This window comes from Pseudophryne corroboree, chromosome 8 (genome assembly GCF_028390025.1).
Source record: "Pseudophryne corroboree isolate aPseCor3 chromosome 8, aPseCor3.hap2, whole genome shotgun sequence".
Lineage (NCBI taxonomy): Eukaryota > Metazoa > Chordata > Amphibia > Anura > Myobatrachidae > Pseudophryne > Pseudophryne corroboree.
Window position 1 is genome coordinate 414,535,317 of NC_086451.1, and position 17,826 is coordinate 414,553,142.

The 17,826-nt window shown below is 41.7% G+C and overlaps 1 protein-coding gene across 11 annotated transcripts in view; it reads left to right on the plus strand.

The window, feature by feature from the left end:
• The window catches only part of RYR1 (ryanodine receptor 1), a 247,739-nt gene that overhangs the window by 68,385 nt on the left and 161,528 nt on the right, over window positions 1-17,826 (plus strand). For 8 of the 11 annotated variants that reach the window (XR_010183151.1, XM_063937896.1, XM_063937900.1 and 5 more), the window contains exons 4-22: window positions 2,836-2,856; window positions 5,283-5,357; window positions 6,792-6,870; window positions 7,531-7,643; window positions 8,230-8,329; window positions 8,740-8,836; window positions 8,920-8,994; window positions 9,221-9,377; window positions 9,638-9,802; window positions 9,960-10,081; window positions 10,967-11,153; window positions 11,565-11,700; window positions 12,098-12,193; window positions 12,356-12,474; window positions 12,580-12,713; window positions 12,824-13,065; window positions 13,349-13,541; window positions 13,636-13,852; window positions 13,938-14,042. Coding sequence is in view for 10 of the 11 variants with exons in the window: in XM_063937896.1 (XP_063793966.1) it covers window positions 2,836-2,856; window positions 5,283-5,357; window positions 6,792-6,870; window positions 7,531-7,643; window positions 8,230-8,329; window positions 8,740-8,836; window positions 8,920-8,994; window positions 9,221-9,377; window positions 9,638-9,802; window positions 9,960-10,081; window positions 10,967-11,153; window positions 11,565-11,700; window positions 12,098-12,193; window positions 12,356-12,474; window positions 12,580-12,713; window positions 12,824-13,065; window positions 13,349-13,541; window positions 13,636-13,852; window positions 13,938-14,042 (2,433 nt within the window). In the remaining variant the exon portion in view is untranslated. The remainder of the gene's footprint in view (window positions 1-2,835; window positions 2,857-5,282; window positions 5,358-6,791; window positions 6,871-7,530; window positions 7,644-8,229; window positions 8,330-8,739; window positions 8,837-8,919; window positions 8,995-9,220; window positions 9,378-9,637; window positions 9,803-9,959; window positions 10,082-10,966; window positions 11,154-11,564; window positions 11,701-12,097; window positions 12,194-12,355; window positions 12,475-12,579; window positions 12,714-12,823; window positions 13,066-13,348; window positions 13,542-13,635; window positions 13,853-13,937; window positions 14,043-17,826) is intronic. The other 3 variants (XM_063937899.1, XM_063937904.1, XM_063937905.1) reach the window with 1 other exon arrangement.

Sequence of the window (17,826 nt, forward strand, 5' to 3'; positions counted from 1 at the left end):
ATACTGTAGGTTGTGGTTTCCAGATGCTTGTTTTCTTTTTAAGCATATTTTCATTTTTCATAAAAGCAATTTGAATTCTCATAAGTCTCTTGATTGAGCTACATAAAGAACTGTAAGGTTGATGTATCAAGTAGTAAATTTATGGGAGAAGTGGACCAGTGGAGAAGCCCCCCATATCAACTACTACCTATACTTTCTTTTAGCATGTACTTGATAAATGCTGCCTCAAAGCTGATTGGTTGCCATGGGCAACTTCTCACTGGTCCACTTCTCCACTTTTTTCATTGCTTCATACATGTGTCTTGGAACTTGATATTTTAGTCACTTAAAATATGTTCTCAACTGCAGTAGTTGTTGACAATTATTCTGTATCTGGGTCCTGTCGCTCCCTCATTTCTGGGGCTCGATGTCTAAAAGTAATAAAGACCCTTTGGCCTGCTTTTTACCAGGAGAAATAGGTCCATAACTCCATACTAGTAATAAAAAGCTGAAACAGCAGAGAAACTCTTAGATCTATGCTGAGAGGAAGTGCCTTTCCTAAAGCTTACAATGGGTCCCAGGCACTTCCGTAATTTAAATAGCACACAATAGTTTTGCAGTGAAAAACTATTGTAAATAAACATAATGCAGAATTGCCTACTCTCCCGGTATGGCCAGGAGGCTCTCAAATATTGGGTGACACTCCTGGACACCAGAAAAAGTAGGCAAGTCTCCTGCATCCCACTCACTCTCGCCCGCACCCACGCTCAGCCCCGAAGCCACCCGCTTACAGAGGAAAAGAGGGCAGGGTGATGACACGATTTGCGCTGAATCGCGCCATTACAGCCTCAACCCGCTTTACAAGACTAGTAATGTGGGCATTGTATAGGGGCCGTGATGATGTGATCATGTCTCCACGCCCTCAGACCACCTTCTATTCCAGAACCACGCCCCCTTGTTGTGCCGACCTGGCTACTCCTTCCTAGAGGGAGCAACCATTAAGTTGGCACGTATAGCATAACGCCATATGAAGATGGTGTTATGCCTACTGGGACTGGACTAGAGCTTCCTCTTTCTGCTTTCTCCCTGGGCACCCATTTTGCACATGCGCCTGGTTGTATATGCGCAATGGGCCTACCTTGGCAACTGAAATTAGCATTTTCAAAAGTCTACAAAAAGATAGTTTTCTTCTTTCCAGGACAGACCTTTACTGTGTGGTCTGTCTCACCATTAGAAAATATATAAATGCAATGAAAAAGCGCAATTCCGCAAAAAAGCGTATATATATATATATATATATATACAAAACAGATACTCTCCCTTTTGCGCTATTAAACAGAAAGTGAGAAAGGATTGGGTTAAGGCTGCCAAATTCCACTAAGTCCCTTGTTAGGAGGGACTAAAAAGATACAAATATGTGCCAGTAGAGGAATGGGCGCACTTGGGTTGTTTTTCCACCCAATATTCAATGGGGAAAAACAGCAGTCTCCCTAAGATATTTACTCCTAATTCGTGAGCATAAAACCACATTTAACATGTTCCATGTAAAATTTATTACAACATAAAAGCAATGATACAAAACGGTATAGTATCTCTTCTTGCAGATAACACCATATAGTACAGAGGACCAGTTGAAATAACTTTGATAGATTCCTCCTTCTCCTTTGACAATTCGGAGATTTGATGTTTATGAACAAATAACCCGACGCGTTTCGTCTTACTCTAAGACTTCATCAGGGGTATGTCTCTAGTGCTTGATAAATACTGTTAGTGCATCAATGAAATGGCAATTACGTATTCTGGATACTTGAAAAAACCACACACCGGTGGGGTACACAGGTGAAAGTTAGATTAAGTTAGATTAAGCCTTATGGTTAAGTGCTTGAATAACAAGTTCAAACGCATAGGCCTGAACGCAAGTTCAAATAGGTATGTGACCTTATGATTCAGGGATTTGGATAACAAGTTCAAATACACAGGTCTACCACAATTTCATATGCGTGTGTAACCTTACCAGTAGCTACAATAGCTTCAAGTCACAACCAGTGTTATCAAGCACTAGAGACATACCCCTGATGAAGTCTTAGAGTAAGACGAAACGCGTCGGGTTATTTGTTCATAAACATCAAATCTCCGAATTGTCAAAGGAGAAGGAGGAATCTATCAAAGTTATTTCAACTGGTCCTCTGTACTATATGGTGTTATCTGCAAGAAGAGATACTATACCGTTTTGTATCATTGCTTTTATGTTGTAATAAATTTTACATGGAACATGTTAAATGTGGTTTTATGCTCACGAATTAGGAGTAAATATCTTAGGGAGACTGCTGTTTTTCCCCATTGAATATTGGGTGGAAAAACAACCCAAGTGCGCCCATTCCTCTACTGGCACATATATATATATATATATATATATATATATATATATATATATAGTTTTCTCTAATCTTTTTTTAACTAGAACCCTTAGGGGGAGATGCAAATGTTTGAAAAGTTGGTTGGGTGTCTGTTTTGTCCTGTCTATTAGATAGCAAAAAACAGACTCCCAACTGACTTTTCAAACATTTGAATCTCCCCCTTAGAGTTTTAATAGATAGGCAGTGCCTTTTCACTGCAGCCCTTTCAGTGATTGGCCTACCCAATGAATTTCTACAACATGACACAGTAATCTTCTTAGAGATAGTCAGTTTCATTTTGTTTGGACTCTTCAGTGCAGGATAGGAAATGTTTTGTGGTTAGTCCCATCCATGATGTCTCCATTTGTCAGACTCAATATGGCTTCCTTGCAGATCTCTCTTTGACATAATTTTTTTTCTGTGTTTTGTTTTGGCTTTCTCTTTCTTGTCTTCGTGCTAGGCGCCCAATTTGGATAAATGGGTATGTTCTGTGGCCTTGCTCTACTCCCTCTTGTGACTTCCCGTCCCTTCTTTTGTTGCTGGAACCACATCATACCCCCACTCTTGTCAAATACTGAACTTTGTACCTTTCACTGTTCGTTCATTGAAAATTCCCTACTCCTTGGCACTAGCTCTCCGCTCTTGCCTCCAACCTCAGTAATGCATTGTATCCACTCTGCTTCCTTCTGGCCTCACAATGACACCAGAATTAACGATAGGACAAATCCTTAGAAGGGATTCTGTGACCATGGTACATTGCTGAAATTCTACTATACTCATATTTCATGTCTAAAAATCCCTCTGAAAATAGACAGTCCCTCATCATATGGTTCTCCGTAGCACATTCTAGCTCCATCCTTGAATTTCACTTAAATATTAGCGGCGCGCATCATTTATTTGTCACTTTAAGTGGCAGATGCACATTGTGCTGTGTCAGATGGAAGATTACTAGTGCTTGCCTATCTAAATTTGGTAGCAGCATCTCTGACCCCATACTAGAAACTGAGATACTGTATATTCCTAGTAATTAACAGAATACTAAATTTTCTTTAAAACCAGCTAATTAGTTAAAGGAGAGCTATCCTGACTGTTTAACTACAATTTATTATTGATAGTATTATCATTATCTACTATATATATATATATATATATATATATATATATATATACATACTGCCAAGTGACGCATCTCTACGAAGTATATATATATATATATATACACACATATATACAGTATATGGCATCTACAGTGCAGCACAGTACAATTCCCAGGAGGAGTTAAACGAAACACAATTTTTTCCTAGCAAATGTAGTGGTGGAAACTCAATTAGTTTAGTGATATCATTCAGGTGCTTGAAAGGGAGGGGTATTTCTAAGCAAGGAAAAAAAAATTGTTTCCCCCAGCACCCTGAATGATAGCAGTAACCAGATTTAAATCCCATACAATATCTTAGAATTCAGAGATCTCGGTTACATATATCTGCGCAAATGTATGCGTAAGCCTCCAAGCCGCGTCAAGGCCTTTCTGTATATATATTAGAGCACAGGTTCTCAAACTCAGTCCTCAGGACCCCACACAGTGCATGTTTTGCAGGTAACCCAGAAGGGGCACAGGTGTATTAATTACTCACTGACACATTTTAAAAGGTCCACAGGAGGAGCTAATTATTTCACTTGTGATTCTGTGAGGAGACCTGCAAAACATGCACTGTGTGGGGTCCTGAGGACCGAGTTTGAGAACCTGTGCTATAGAGAAAGTGATACAAAAGTCAGATGTAATTAAAATAAGAAATAGTGTTAAAGAAATTAGTATGTGATAAGGGTTTAATTTTTTCCTAGCATGAAACATTTTTCATCAGCGTGCAGTGACTGAAACATCTTAGGTACCTTCCAACCGAATCTGGAATCCTTATGCAAAACGGTTAATAAATTTATCACAGGTTATGGAAAAAGACCAATGAGAAAAATAAGTAAAATGAACAACATATTTGGGCAAATTTCATGTAAGTTCCTCTTTAAAGTTGTTTCCCTTTGAGAATTCCTGTCCTAAGGATTATGACTTAAGCTCCCCACTTTCTTTAGTCTTGAACTATCCAGTACATGATGTGGTTCCAGCAGTGATGCCTCACCGCACTCCCTATCCGCTGGCCTCCTTGTTTTGCAGCCTGTGTGCAGAAGTCCTATCTATTTTGTCCTCTTCTCTTGACCTCACATTTTACCAACACTAGACCTTCTTCCCACCATTGACTTTTTTTAATTTTTTTATTTATAATTCCTTCTCTTTCCTTTCTCCTCCGCATGGTACATACCAAACCTCCATTCTAACAGGTGTTTACCAGGTGACTGAAGATTTGGGAAATGCAACCCGAGGAATCCTTGGAGTTACTGCAGCTTGCTTGGAGAGGAGGGGGTGGGGGTGGGAGAGCTGTGGAAATTTTGAGCCCTCCTAATGAATGGTTAATTGGATGGCAGCACTCTTCATTGTTCTATTAACTAATACACTCCATTAGCTCACAGTAATAAATACTTTATTGGTGAATGAAAGAACATATCTATGAACATCTCATGACAGAGAACAGTGAGGATTGCTCCACCTGTATGTTTGGGTTAGTTCATCCCTGAGATGGACATAAATTCTTATGACTATAATGTTTGGTAACCCACAACATATTTTGATTTGCATGTAAGCGTTATGAGTAGATGTGCTCTTGTAACCTCACAACAGAAGTCTAGACCTTCTAGATAACAAGCCATGTAACAGCACATCATAAACCTCTCCAGCATTTTGTAAGATAGTAAATAAGTCTTGGTTGGCCATTCCATTTAGGATTAACAGACAGTGGGATGAGGTGGACAATTCATGTGGGTATTGTGCCCTCATTTTTATTCTCTCCTCCTCGTTTCCAGTCTTCTCAAGGTGGAGGACACCGAACGTTACTCTATGGTCACGCTATACTCTTGAGACACTGCCACAGCCATATGGTAAGGAGTGGTGGTATATTTTTTTAAATTATTTTAACTTTTGACTAAATTCTGAAAAAATATAATCAAGTAACATAGCCCAAAGATGGTGTAACCCATATCAGCCAATAATATTATTCCTCCTTAGACTAAAGTTGGCCATACACTACTAGACCAACTTTCATCCAACTAATCAACTGTCCAATTTATCTGTCCAAGTTGCAGTAGCTTTTTAGGAAAGATAATATGATGAGTTAATGTACCATCTAAGTATAGAACATATCCATTTGCTCTTCTTTGTCGGGTTGATAATTTCATGAGGTTCTCCTCCTTGCAAACGACACCTCTGGGGAATGTAATATTCCAACTGGTGAAAGATGCTTAGGTCAACCTTGTAGTTTCTGTCAGAGGTTACACTATGTATGCATAACCAAAGGTCATTCTGAATGACCTAATCTAAATGGATCAGATCTGATAGATTAAACAGAAAAATAAAGTTGGCCCATGATGCATATAAACATATTGTTGATGACACACAGGCAGGGCCATTTTAACAGCATTGTAGTCCCTGGGTAAAGCAATCCCCTACCCACCCATTCACAGAAATACATTTTAAAAAATCACAACTTACCACTCCTGCAGTCCTGCACCTTCTCTCCACATGATTCCATGCAATGAATGGCTGTTGGGCCTTCTGATAACTCCAGCCATCCACCAGTCAGCATGCTGACAACCATTCACTGTCTGGCTGCAGGCTGGGAGGCAGGTCGAGAATGCTGAACTTGATTGATGGATAGCTCCAGCCATCTACCAATCAGCATGCTGACAACCATTCACTGTCTGGCTGCAGGCTGGGAGGCAGGTCGAGAATGCTGAACTTGATTGATGGATAGCTCCAGCCATCTACCAATCAGCATGCTGACAACCATTCACTGGCTGCAAGCTGGGACACCGGTAGAGAATGCAGCCTGCCCACTCTGATTGCGTGTAATTCACAATCAGAGCAGATGTACAGCATTCTCTACCTGCCTCCCAAAAGAAGCTCTGGAGGCTTCAGCCCACATGTGCTCAAAGGGCCCTAAAATCGTGGGGCCCTGGGCTGCTGTCTAGTGTGCCTATTTGTTAAGATGGCCCTGCACACAGACAGTTCTGGTTGTGTGGTTCAGTCACGGAACAACTAGATCTGTGCAATTTGGCCCTGCAAATGGTAATGTTCTCTCTAGTCTGAGCATTTGGTTATGGTTGTGTTAAGAATGTAACGCCGCATGGAAAACCCTGCAGAGCGAGGTCTTCTGTAGATTAATATTTTTAACCGTTTCCTATATTTTAAAGTGTGACCACAAACTGTTATATCAGAAGTTTGTGGAGGGTTCAACTTATCAATTCATTATCAGCAGCAGCTCATTTGTTTCTAAGCGCCATTGACAATTCGTTTTCTGCCGTCTTCCTCTTTAGTATCTCTGCTGTCTCACAACATCTCGGTCTCTCACTGACAAGCTAGCATTTGATGTCGGTCTTCAAGAGGATGCTACAGGTATAGTACAAGCTGTGCAGGCGACAAGGAGAAATGTCTGTACACACTATATACTATAGGGTACCATCTTCTCACTGTCCAGAAGCCAATTATAATACCAGTATGGTTTTTGGGGATGTAGAAGGAAACCAGAGAACCCAGATGAAAGCCAGACCAACATGAGGAGAACATGCAAACTCCATACAGATAATACCTTGAACAGGAATTGAACTCATGACCTTAGGGCTGTGAGACAGTAATGCTAACCACTACATTAACTGTGCTGCCCAAGAAGTTCTCAATGTCTTGAAAATGATGTAGAGCAGCAAACATCTGGTTCTTGCAAGCCCAGTAAACAATATTAGTTACCCTGTATACTGCTACCACGCCAGTCACCCTGAACGTCTTGGCTCATTGCACGCTGAGAACTGAATCCCATAACTTCTGATATACTGTATAATATGCATGTGTAATGGTGCACATGTTCTGCCACCAGGCTTAGGGGTATATTTACTAAGGTGTGATTTTACAGTAGTGGAGATGTTGCCTATAGCAACCACACAGATTCCAGCTATTATCTTCGAGAAGGTGATAGATAAGTGATAAGTAGAATCTGATTGGTTGCCTGTAAAGGAGAATATTGATGTATGTATGGTCATTGCTCTGTCTGTTGATGAGCAGGAGAGGCCTGCTGGTGGACCATCCATCCGGCTTCCAAGCAGCGCTCAGAAGGAGAGAAGGTGCGAATAGGTGATGATTTGATCCTAGTCAGTGTCTCCTCAGAACGGTATCTGGTAAGTTCACAATACAGTTGTGTTGTACATTCAAGAGAAACTACTGAGGCAACTTTCTATTATGTGGGATCCGGACTGAAAGTCGACAGTAACTAGGTCGACAATGTCTAGGTCGACCACTATTGGTCGACAGTAACTAGGTCATCAGGGTGTCTAGGTCGACAGGGTCTTTAGGGCGACGTGTTCTAGGTCGACAGGTCAAAAGGTCGACATGAATTTTTGACAATTTCTTTCTTTTTTTTAACCTTTTCATATTTAACGATCCACGTGGACTACGATTGGAACGGTAATCTGTGCCGAGCGAAGCGAAGGCACCATGCCCGAAGCATGGCGAGCGAAGCGAGCCATGCGAGGGGACGCGGTGCACTAATTGGGGTTCCCGGTCACTCTACGAAGAAAACGACACCAAAATAACATTAAAAACTCATGTCGACCTTTTGACCTGTCGACCTAGAACATGTCGACCTAGACACCCCGTCGACCTAGTTACTGTTGACCAATAGTGATCGACCTAGACATTGTCGACTTTCAATACCACACCCCTATTATGTTACACTCTTCTTACTAATTCCTCTACCCATGCCAGCACCTCTCTACTGCCAGCGGGGACCTCCAGGTGGATGCCTCATTCATGCAGACCCTCTGGAATATGAACCCGATTACCTCAGGCTGTGAGTTGGCTGAAGGTAGGACAACAGAAGTAGCGAGGCTTCAAATAATGCTCTGTAGGTATAATAGCTACAAATAATGCTCTGTAGCTATAATATTTGCAGTAAGAGCACAGGGTTTTCGCACCGGTGGTACAACTATTTTTATTTTTTATTTGGACACTTTGGTCTATTTTATAGGTACTTCCAGCTCAAAATAGAATGTGTTAATAAACAATAAAACAGAAGTGTGGATCTTGTAGATAGTGCTGTAATGGTGGAGAGCACCATAGAACTGGTTGAGTGGTACTACAGTAATCATCTGGATCTGTGATAAAAAGTTGGGTCATTGTCAGGGTTGGACATTTCTATATGCATGTTTGGTATGGTTCCAGGGAAATTACTTTTTGCAAACTGAGAAGAATGATCATTCTTGAATATTTCCATAGGATACCTGATCGGAGGACATGTCTTGCGTCTGTTTCATGGTCATATGGATGAGTGTTTGACCATTTCTTCTACAGACCAAGGGGAGGAACAGCGACGGTAAGTCCCAGCTGAGATGATGAAATGGGCAAGGTGGGCCAGGATTGTAGTTACACTTCTTCCTCTTTCTCCCATACCTGCAGGTTACCCCATTACGAAGGAGGGTCCGTTTGCTCTCATGCACGTTCATTGTGGAGACTTGAGCCCCTAAGAATTAGGTAATTATATATCTAATCTTCATTTGTTATAGTTTTTATAGGTCCAGTTTGCATAGTATTCTGGCTATTAAATCTTAATAAGAACCATTTGTGTTATGTTTCTGTTTGCCTACAAGACTGTAATGAGGTATCAATTAGTTAATGGTAGTCAGCAAGTGTGTTTGTTGCTGATTAGTTCATGTTAATTGGGTGTAATTGGGTGTATTTGGGACTGATATGTTCACAGCTGGAGTGGGAGCCACATGAGATGGGGACAGCCATTTCGCCTGCGTCATGTGACTACAGGGAGATACCTGGCTCGTGAGGAGGAGAAGGGCCTGGTGCTGTTTGATGCTGAGAAAGCCAACACCAAAGCCACCTCTTTTTGCTTTCGTGCTTCTAAGGTAAAGGAGAACTTTGTGAAACTAAATGGATGACATTTATGAAACTTGGTAGACAGTTAATGGTGCAAAAACTGGTGCCGTACTGCAGAAAACTTAATCCACTTCTTTTCTTCATTTGCTGAACTGTATGACAGAGTGGTGCCCAGTTAATTTCTGTATTTGCCCCTGTCCTGATTACCGTCTGGCTTCGCTCTTACTTTCTCTTTGCTTATGCTCCAATTCGGCCTCTTTCCACTGTGACTTCTATTAAACCACTATAGGAAAAGTTGGATGTTGCCCCTAAACGAGACGTGGAAGGGATGGGACCTGCTGAGATAAAGTATGGAGAGTCCATGTGCTTCGTTCAACACGTACAGAGTGCTCTCTGGCTCACTTATGCTGCTGCAGATTCCAAGGTTGTCCGCCTGGGGCCACCAAAGCGCAAGGTGAATGTAATAGTCACACAAATGTCTGTCTTAGATGGAAAGTCATTAGTATCTGTATTTTGGACTATGGAAACATGGAATGTTGGATCATATTGTGCTAACTGTTATCTTATCTCCCGGTCTCTGACACTCTTCTGTTTTTTGTTGTCTGTATAAGGCTATCTTGCACCAAGAGGGTCATATGGATGATGCTTTGTCTCTGTCACGCTCCCAAAGAGAAGAGTCCCAGGCAGCAAGAATGATTTTCAGCACAGCCGCTCTGTTCAACCTGTTCATCAAGTTAGTGAATCACTGATCAATTGTACGGTTATAAATTGCCCTTCATTATCGCACTATATGATTCTCCTGTAAACGTTACAAGATATATTTATCAGTTATGAATACAACCACTGTAATACAGATGCTCTGCCAGGTGTGATGCTATTTGTACGAGAGAAATTATGGGGGTCATTCCGAGTTGTTCGCTCGGTAAAAATCTTCGCATCGCAGCGATTTTCCGCTTAATGCGCATGCGCAATGTCCGCACTGCGACTGCGCCAAGTAAATTTGCTATGCACTTAGGAATTTTACTCACGGCTTTTTCTTCGTTCTGGTGATCGTAATGTGATTGACAGGAAATGGGTGTTACTGGGCGGAAACAGGCCGTTTTATGGGCGTGTGGGAAAAAACGCTACCGTTTCCGGAAAAAACGCAGGAGTGGCCGGAGAAACGGGGGAGTGTCTGGGCGAACGCTGGGTGTGTTTGTGACGTCAAACCAGGAACGACAAGCACTGAACTGATCGCAGAAGCCGAGTAAGTCTTGAGCTACTCAGAAACTGCTACGAGGTGTGTAATCGCAATATTGCGAATACATCGTTCGCAATTTTAAGATGCTAAGATTCACTCCCAGTAGGCGGTGGCTTAGCATGAGCAAATCTGCTAAAATCCGCTTGCGAGCGAACAACTCGGAATGACCCCCTATATTTTGAATGGAGTTTAAAGTGTTGCAGGATTTGCTGATGTCAGGTGTATTGGGGAAAAGAGTGCGGTCAGATTCCATAGTCACTAATAAGTCTAGTCTCTATAGCATAGAACACCAGACTTAGCAGAGCTCAAGCATTTCTAAGTCAATGCATTGATGTATTTATGTCATCTCACTGTGGTGTTTGTATGCCCAATATCCAGGGGTCTGGACAGTTTGAGCGGGAAGATCAAGCCCTCAAAACCAGTCGCTTTGCCTATTGACATGGTCATTCTAACCCTGCAAGATCTGATTGGCTATTTCCAACACCCAGAAGAGGAGTTACAGCACGAGGAGAAGCAGACCAAGCTCCGGTCCCTGAAAAACCGCCAAAACCTCTTCCAGGAAGAGGTGAGAGGTCTCTGGGGATGGAGCTTTAGATGGCTCATAATTCAGACCAACCCTTTCCTCCATTGTTCTTAAGTTAGGGCCTTATTCTGAAGGCCATAATCTCTTACGCACAGCATGAGCTATGTGTATGTTTCGGTGGTAATAAGGACTGATATGGTTGCACACAGAAAAGCAGTGTAACGGTGCAACTACACACAAGAAGCCATACGCAAATTAGCATATGGTTCCAAATCTGGCTGCAGTGGTCCTCCAGGCTTGCGGATGCTTTGCGTGCAATCACACTTCTAGTGTCCTGAAATGTATTATTCTAAGGCTTTTATTGAGTTCCTCCAACTAATTTTACTTAAATTCAATAATTTCCTCACCCTCCATGCATTACTTTATAGTACCTGTTTCCATGTTCCTCCACAGGGAATTATCTCGCTCGTCTTGGACTGTATAGACCGGCTGAACATCTACAGCACGGCTGCTCACTTTGCAGAGTTTGCTGGAGAGGAAGCTGCTGAGTCCTGGAAGGAGATAGTCAATTTGCTTTATGAATTGCTTGGTACGTACCCTGAGCTATAATAAATGGTGGGAGCAGGTCCGTATTCCTGAAGATGTCCCAAATGTCTGGGCAGAAGAAGCGGTCTGTCACTATTTTATCATGTTACCCTAACAACATAAAAAGTCTGTAAAAAAAATCCATAATTATTACAGTAGTCGTATTATATATTCATTTTATACACATGTTGCATGACGAGGAGGAATAGTTGGAGCTAACGCGTTTTGCATTGAAGGTGATTGGTGTTTTGGCACAACAGTAAAGAAGCTAAACAGGGCAAACATGAAATCCAGGACTTTGTGGTGGATATAAAAATTGTTTTCCCAAACATTTTAAATATTTACTTTGGACGAACTAAGCGATAAACCATGCTTCATTTATACCTTTTTTTGTTACACAGCGGCTCTTATAAGGGGCAATCGCTCTAACTGCGCCCTGTTCTCTAGTAACTTAGACTGGGTGGTCAGCAAACTGGACCGGCTAGAAGCTTCATCAGGTGAGGGCCAGAAAGCCTTGCACAGACAATGTTGTGAATTTCCCTCCATGCAATATAAACTTACTGCTCTAATATTGCTAAACTTGGAATGATAAGCACAGGATTTCAACCAGTGACACTTTTGGTATTTGTGCTTACTAGGCATGTCTCTTATTATTACAGGCATTTTGGAGGTTTTGTATTGCGTGTTGATCGAGAGTCCTGAAGTTCTGAACATTATTAAAGAGAATCACATCAAGTCCATTATTTCTCTACTTGATAAGCATGGACGAAACCATAAGGTAACTGTAGATCATATTTGTCACCCTCCCACTGTATTGCCTTTATTGGTAAAATGTTCCATCTCTTCTGCCTTCTACTCTTGATGACCTGTCTTCTTATCTCAGGTCCTGGATGTCCTCTGCTCTCTGTGTGTGTGTAACGGGGTAGCTGTTAGATCCAACCAGAATTTAATAACGGAGAACCTGCTTCCCCGCAGAGACCTTCTTCTCCAGACTAGGCTGGTTAACTATGTCACCAGGTCTGTGTTCTTTCCGTAGGGAGTTTATCTAAGCCACTTTTTTTTTTTTAAATAAAGAGTAGCGCACAAATAGTTATAAATGTTAATTATATATTTATAATGTATTTTAGCATGAGACCTAATGTTTTCCTGGGAACATGTGAAGGATCCACCCAGTTCAAAAAGTGGTATTATGAGTTGATTATCGATCACGTGGAACCTTTTGTGACTGCCGAGACCACTCACCTGCGTGTTGGTTGGGCACTGAATGAGGGGTACAGTCCATATCCTGGTGCTGGGGAAGGCTGGGGAGCCAATGGAGTGGGTGATGACTTGTACTCCTTCTCTTTCGATGGTCTTCACCTTTGGTCAGGTGAGTTGGAGGTCACTGATTAGTAGATAGGTTGCTAACTTACTGTATCTAACTCCACTATTGTGTCCAACAGTTAAAGTAGAACATTGTTTATCATCCTTGATAAAGAGACAAATGACCTTTATTTAGTTTGTATTGAATTAAATTGATTCAAAGAAAGTTATAACATTGTACAGTGACTGCTTTGAGCTGATTGAAATTTGGATTCAACAATTATTTTGACTAAAGTTGCATGAAACGGCCATGTACTGTAGATTGTATTTGTGTCTCTTCTTTTTGGCAGGTCGGGTTTGCCGGACTGTGGCTTCACACAACCAGCATTTACTAACAGTTGATGATGTTGTCAGCTGCTGCCTGGACTTGACGGTGCCAAGCATTTCATTCCGTTTCAATGGCCACCCTGTGCAGGGCATGTTTGAGAACTTTAATTTAGATGGGCTCTTTTTCCCAGTTGCTAGCTTCTCTGCTGGAATTAAGTGAGTTCAGTGCTTACAAGTTAGTAACAGCTTATAGACGCTAAGAAATTTGCATAATAAGGTTTTTATTTGTATGTGTCCGTGTCATCTGCAGGATTCGTTTTCTCCTGGGAGGCCGTCATGGTGATTTCAAGTTCCTCCCTCCTCCTGGCTATGCTCCCGTCTATGAAGCCCTCCTGCCTCGGGATCGTATGCGTGTGGAGCCCATCAAGGAATACAAACATGACTTTGAGGACATCCGTAACCTGCTGGGGCCCACCAAATCCCTCAACCACACCTCCTTTGTCCCTTGTCCTGTGGATACTATGCAGGTATAGGCCTTACAGAAGCTGAGAATATTAACTGCTCATGTCTTAACATTTGCTCTACTATAATGTGTCATTTCTCTGTGTACAGATTGTCCTCCCTCCTCACCTGGAGCGAATCCGTGAAAAGCTGGCAGAGAACATCCATGAACTTTGGGCTCTTACTAGAATTGAACAAGGGTGGACCTATGGACCGGTAAGTGGTACATCGTACAGTATCCATCTTCTTTCCTGACATCAGATGGTCACTATGGGTGGTATTCAAATGATATATCACGCCCAATCATATCGTGCCCATAGTAATTAGGTTTAGCTGCTTAAAGGGTTACGGCACCTCCAGGGTCGGACTGGCCCAGAGGGGAACAGGGGATACCACCGGTGGGCCACACTTCCTCCTTTTATTAATCTTCTACATTACCATGCACGTACAAGCAGTGTTTACTATATATATTTATCAAGGGACCCAGTCCATGCACTCTCTACTGGTTAGCCGTGACTCTGTGGTGGTTGGCCACACCTCCACTATTGCCTGGCCACACCCGTAAGCATGGGCCCCTACCACTGCATTCCCCCAGTGGGCCGTTCTTGCCCCAGTCCGACACTGGGTGCCTCATTACCCCAGAAATGATGATACCACAAGCGTCAGCAGAAACAGAATGAATGTGGAAGGGGATGAAAAGAATTGAATACCGCCTGTGATGTTAGTGTATTAGAATGCTTAATATTTGTAGACATTCCCATACTAATCTGTATAAGCCTGAATCTTCAGTGATGGTCCCTTGGACCAGGGGGATGCTGGGAAGTGGGTGACCCAGTGTGCAGTGTGTCTGGAGTTGGTGATGGAATAAAAACAGCACAGCAGTGAACTCACATGTCTCTGTGTCCTGATGACTGGATTTACAAACATATGAACAAAACATGGTGTCAGAAGAAGTTTAACTTGGACTGCTAGTGCTCTCAGGGTGTGAAAGAATCTTGCAGAAGTCTGTAAGGCTGTGATACTCCGTGTCTGCAAAGCCTGCCGTGTGCTCCTCTCTTCAAACAGTGAGTAACCATGGATAAACTGGCTCCTCCAACCGGCATGCTGATGTCTGGTAACTTGTCTGAAAACTGGAAAAGATTTAAGTAAAGGTTTAATATATATCTTGCTGCATGTGGAGCTGATACAGAGGCTGACAAAACTAAGGCATCCATTTTCCTCCATGTGATAGGAGAGGATGTGCTGGACATTTATAATAGTTTTCAGTTTGCTGAGGGGCAGAATATGGTGCTACCTTCTATAATGCAAAAGTTTGAAGATTACTTTGTGCCAAGGAAAAATGTGACATATGAAAGATCTAAGTTTTTCACATGTGATCAGAAGTCTGTAGATGGATTTGATCAGTATGTTATAGAGCTGCAATCACTCAGTAAAACCTGTGAGTTTGGTGATTTAAAGGATTCACTGATTAGAGATCATATTGTCTGTGGAATACCTGATAATGGACTCAGAGAGAGATTGCTGAGAGAGCAAGACCTAACACTAGACAAGGCAGTGACTATGTGCAGATCTGCAGAAATAACTAGATTTCAAGCCAAAAAGTTACACAAGGAAGCTGATGTAGTGCAGAAAACAGAGCCAAGCAAACCTGTAGTGCAGGTAGTGCAGAAAACAGAGCCAAGCAAACCTCCATTCTCAAGAATGAAGCAGTCTAAGTCACAGTCTAACAAGGAAATGTGTAGTAGATGTGGAAATGCTCACAATCCTAAAATGTGCCCTGCTTATGGTAAAACCTACATGAAATGTGGTAGACTTAATCACTTTGCCAAATGCTGTAAAATGAAAAGTCAAACAACCAAAGTGCATGCTGTTAAACAAACAGAGGAATTCTTTGTGGATTGCATTGAACTTTGCAGTGCAGATAAGAAAGAATGGATTGTCCCTTTAACTGTGAACGAGATTGTCATTCCCTTTAAGCTTGATACTGGCGCGCAGGTAAATTTAATATCGTTTCAAGACTATAAGACTTTTAGAGTAAAACCTAAAATGCATCCAGCCAAAGTGAAAGTTACAGGGTACACTGGGGAGGAAATTCCTGTGAAAGGTACATGCTTAGTGACACTGAAATATAAGGGACAACAGTTTAAAACATCTCTACTGATTGTGGATAAAAATGTTCAACCGATTCTAGGATTAAGTTCCTGTGAGAAACTAAGCTTGCTAAAGAAAGTTTTTATGGTGACATCACAAGTAGAAGATGACTGCAAATCGATGTTTACAGAATACAGAGACTTGTTTGAAGGTCTAGGTTGTTTGCCTGGAGAGCATAAAATAAATATAGACACGCAAGTTTCTTCAGTGATACACCCCTGTAGAACTACCAACCAGAGAAGAAATCATGTCGCAATTTGTGGGAGCAAAATGGTTCAGTAAATTGGACGCATCTTCAGGATTCTGGCAAATGAAGCTAGATGAGGCCATCTCAAAGCTTTGTACATTTAATACACCAGAAGGTAGATACAGATTTCTTCAACTACCATATGGAATATTGTCTGCTCCAGAAGTGTATCACAAAAAGATAACCATGATTTTTGAACATATTCCAGGTGTTGAAACAATGATGGATGACATTATTGTCTGGGGATCTACAAAGGAAGAACATGATTCTAGATTGAGACAAGTAATGGAACTTGTCAAGAAAGTGAATCTAAAGCTAAACAAGGACAAATGTGAATTTGGCGTGAATACACTTACCTTTATGGGCGACGTGGTCTCGGATCAAGGTGTAAAACCAGACCCAAGGAAAATATCAGCCATAGTGAACATGGAACGTCCTAACAACAAAGACGACGTCAGAAGATTCCTAGGAATGATTACTTACTTAGGAAAGTTTATTTCTCAACTCTCTGAACGAACAGCCTCTCTTAGATGGTTGTTGGACAAAGATAACGAGTGGATGTGGTCACATGAACAAGAAGAAAGTTGGCAAAACTTGAAACAGATCATTACAGAGCAACCAGTGCTAAAATTCTTTGATCCTGCGAAAAGAATAAGAATTTCAGCAGATGCTTCGCAATTTGGCCTAGGCTCAGTGCTGTTACAAGAACATGAGGATACATGGCAACCAGTAATCTATGCATCAAGAGCACTGACAAGTGCTGAAACAAGGTATGCTAAGATAGAAAAAGAACTTCTAGCGATCACATATGCATGTGAGTGATTTCATCAGTTTGCGTATGGTCAAACATTTACAGTGGAAACTGACCACAAGCCATTGGTAGCTATCATGACTAAATCATTACATGACTGTCCCATGAGAATTCAACGAATGCTTATCAGACTACAGAAATATGATGTACACTTGCTGTACTGTCCCGGCAAATACATGTACATTGCTGATACACTTTCTCGTGCTGTGGACAAAAGTGAAGGTTCCAAAAATCTGATGGATGAAGAGATAGAAGCCTATGTTAAATTGATCGTTGCTTCTCTACCAGTGTCTCTTGCAAGACAAGAACAGATTAGGAAAGAAACTGAGACAGATGACACAATGAAAGTGTTGAAAGATATCATTCTGAAAGGTTGGCCAGCAGAAAAACATGCGTGCCCGCTGTCTATTCATGATTATTGGATATACTGCAGTGACCTTACAGTTGTCGATGGTATTATTTACATAGGCAATAGGTTTGTCATACCTGCACGATGAAGGCCACTTAGGAGAAGAAAAATGTAAGCGGAGAGCGCGTGAAGTTATGTATTGGCCAAGAATGAACCAAGACATAGCACAGACTACAGCTACATGTGAATTATGTCTTACGTATAGATCGAAACAACAAGTCGAGCCACTGAGTCCTTACGCAGTGCCAGAGAGACCGTACCAGAAAGTTGGCGCAGATTTGTTTGATTGTAATGGGAAAACGTACATTGTTGTGACTGATTATTACTCTAACTACCCTGAGGTGAAGACACTACATACAACTACTAGTAAAGCCATAATCAA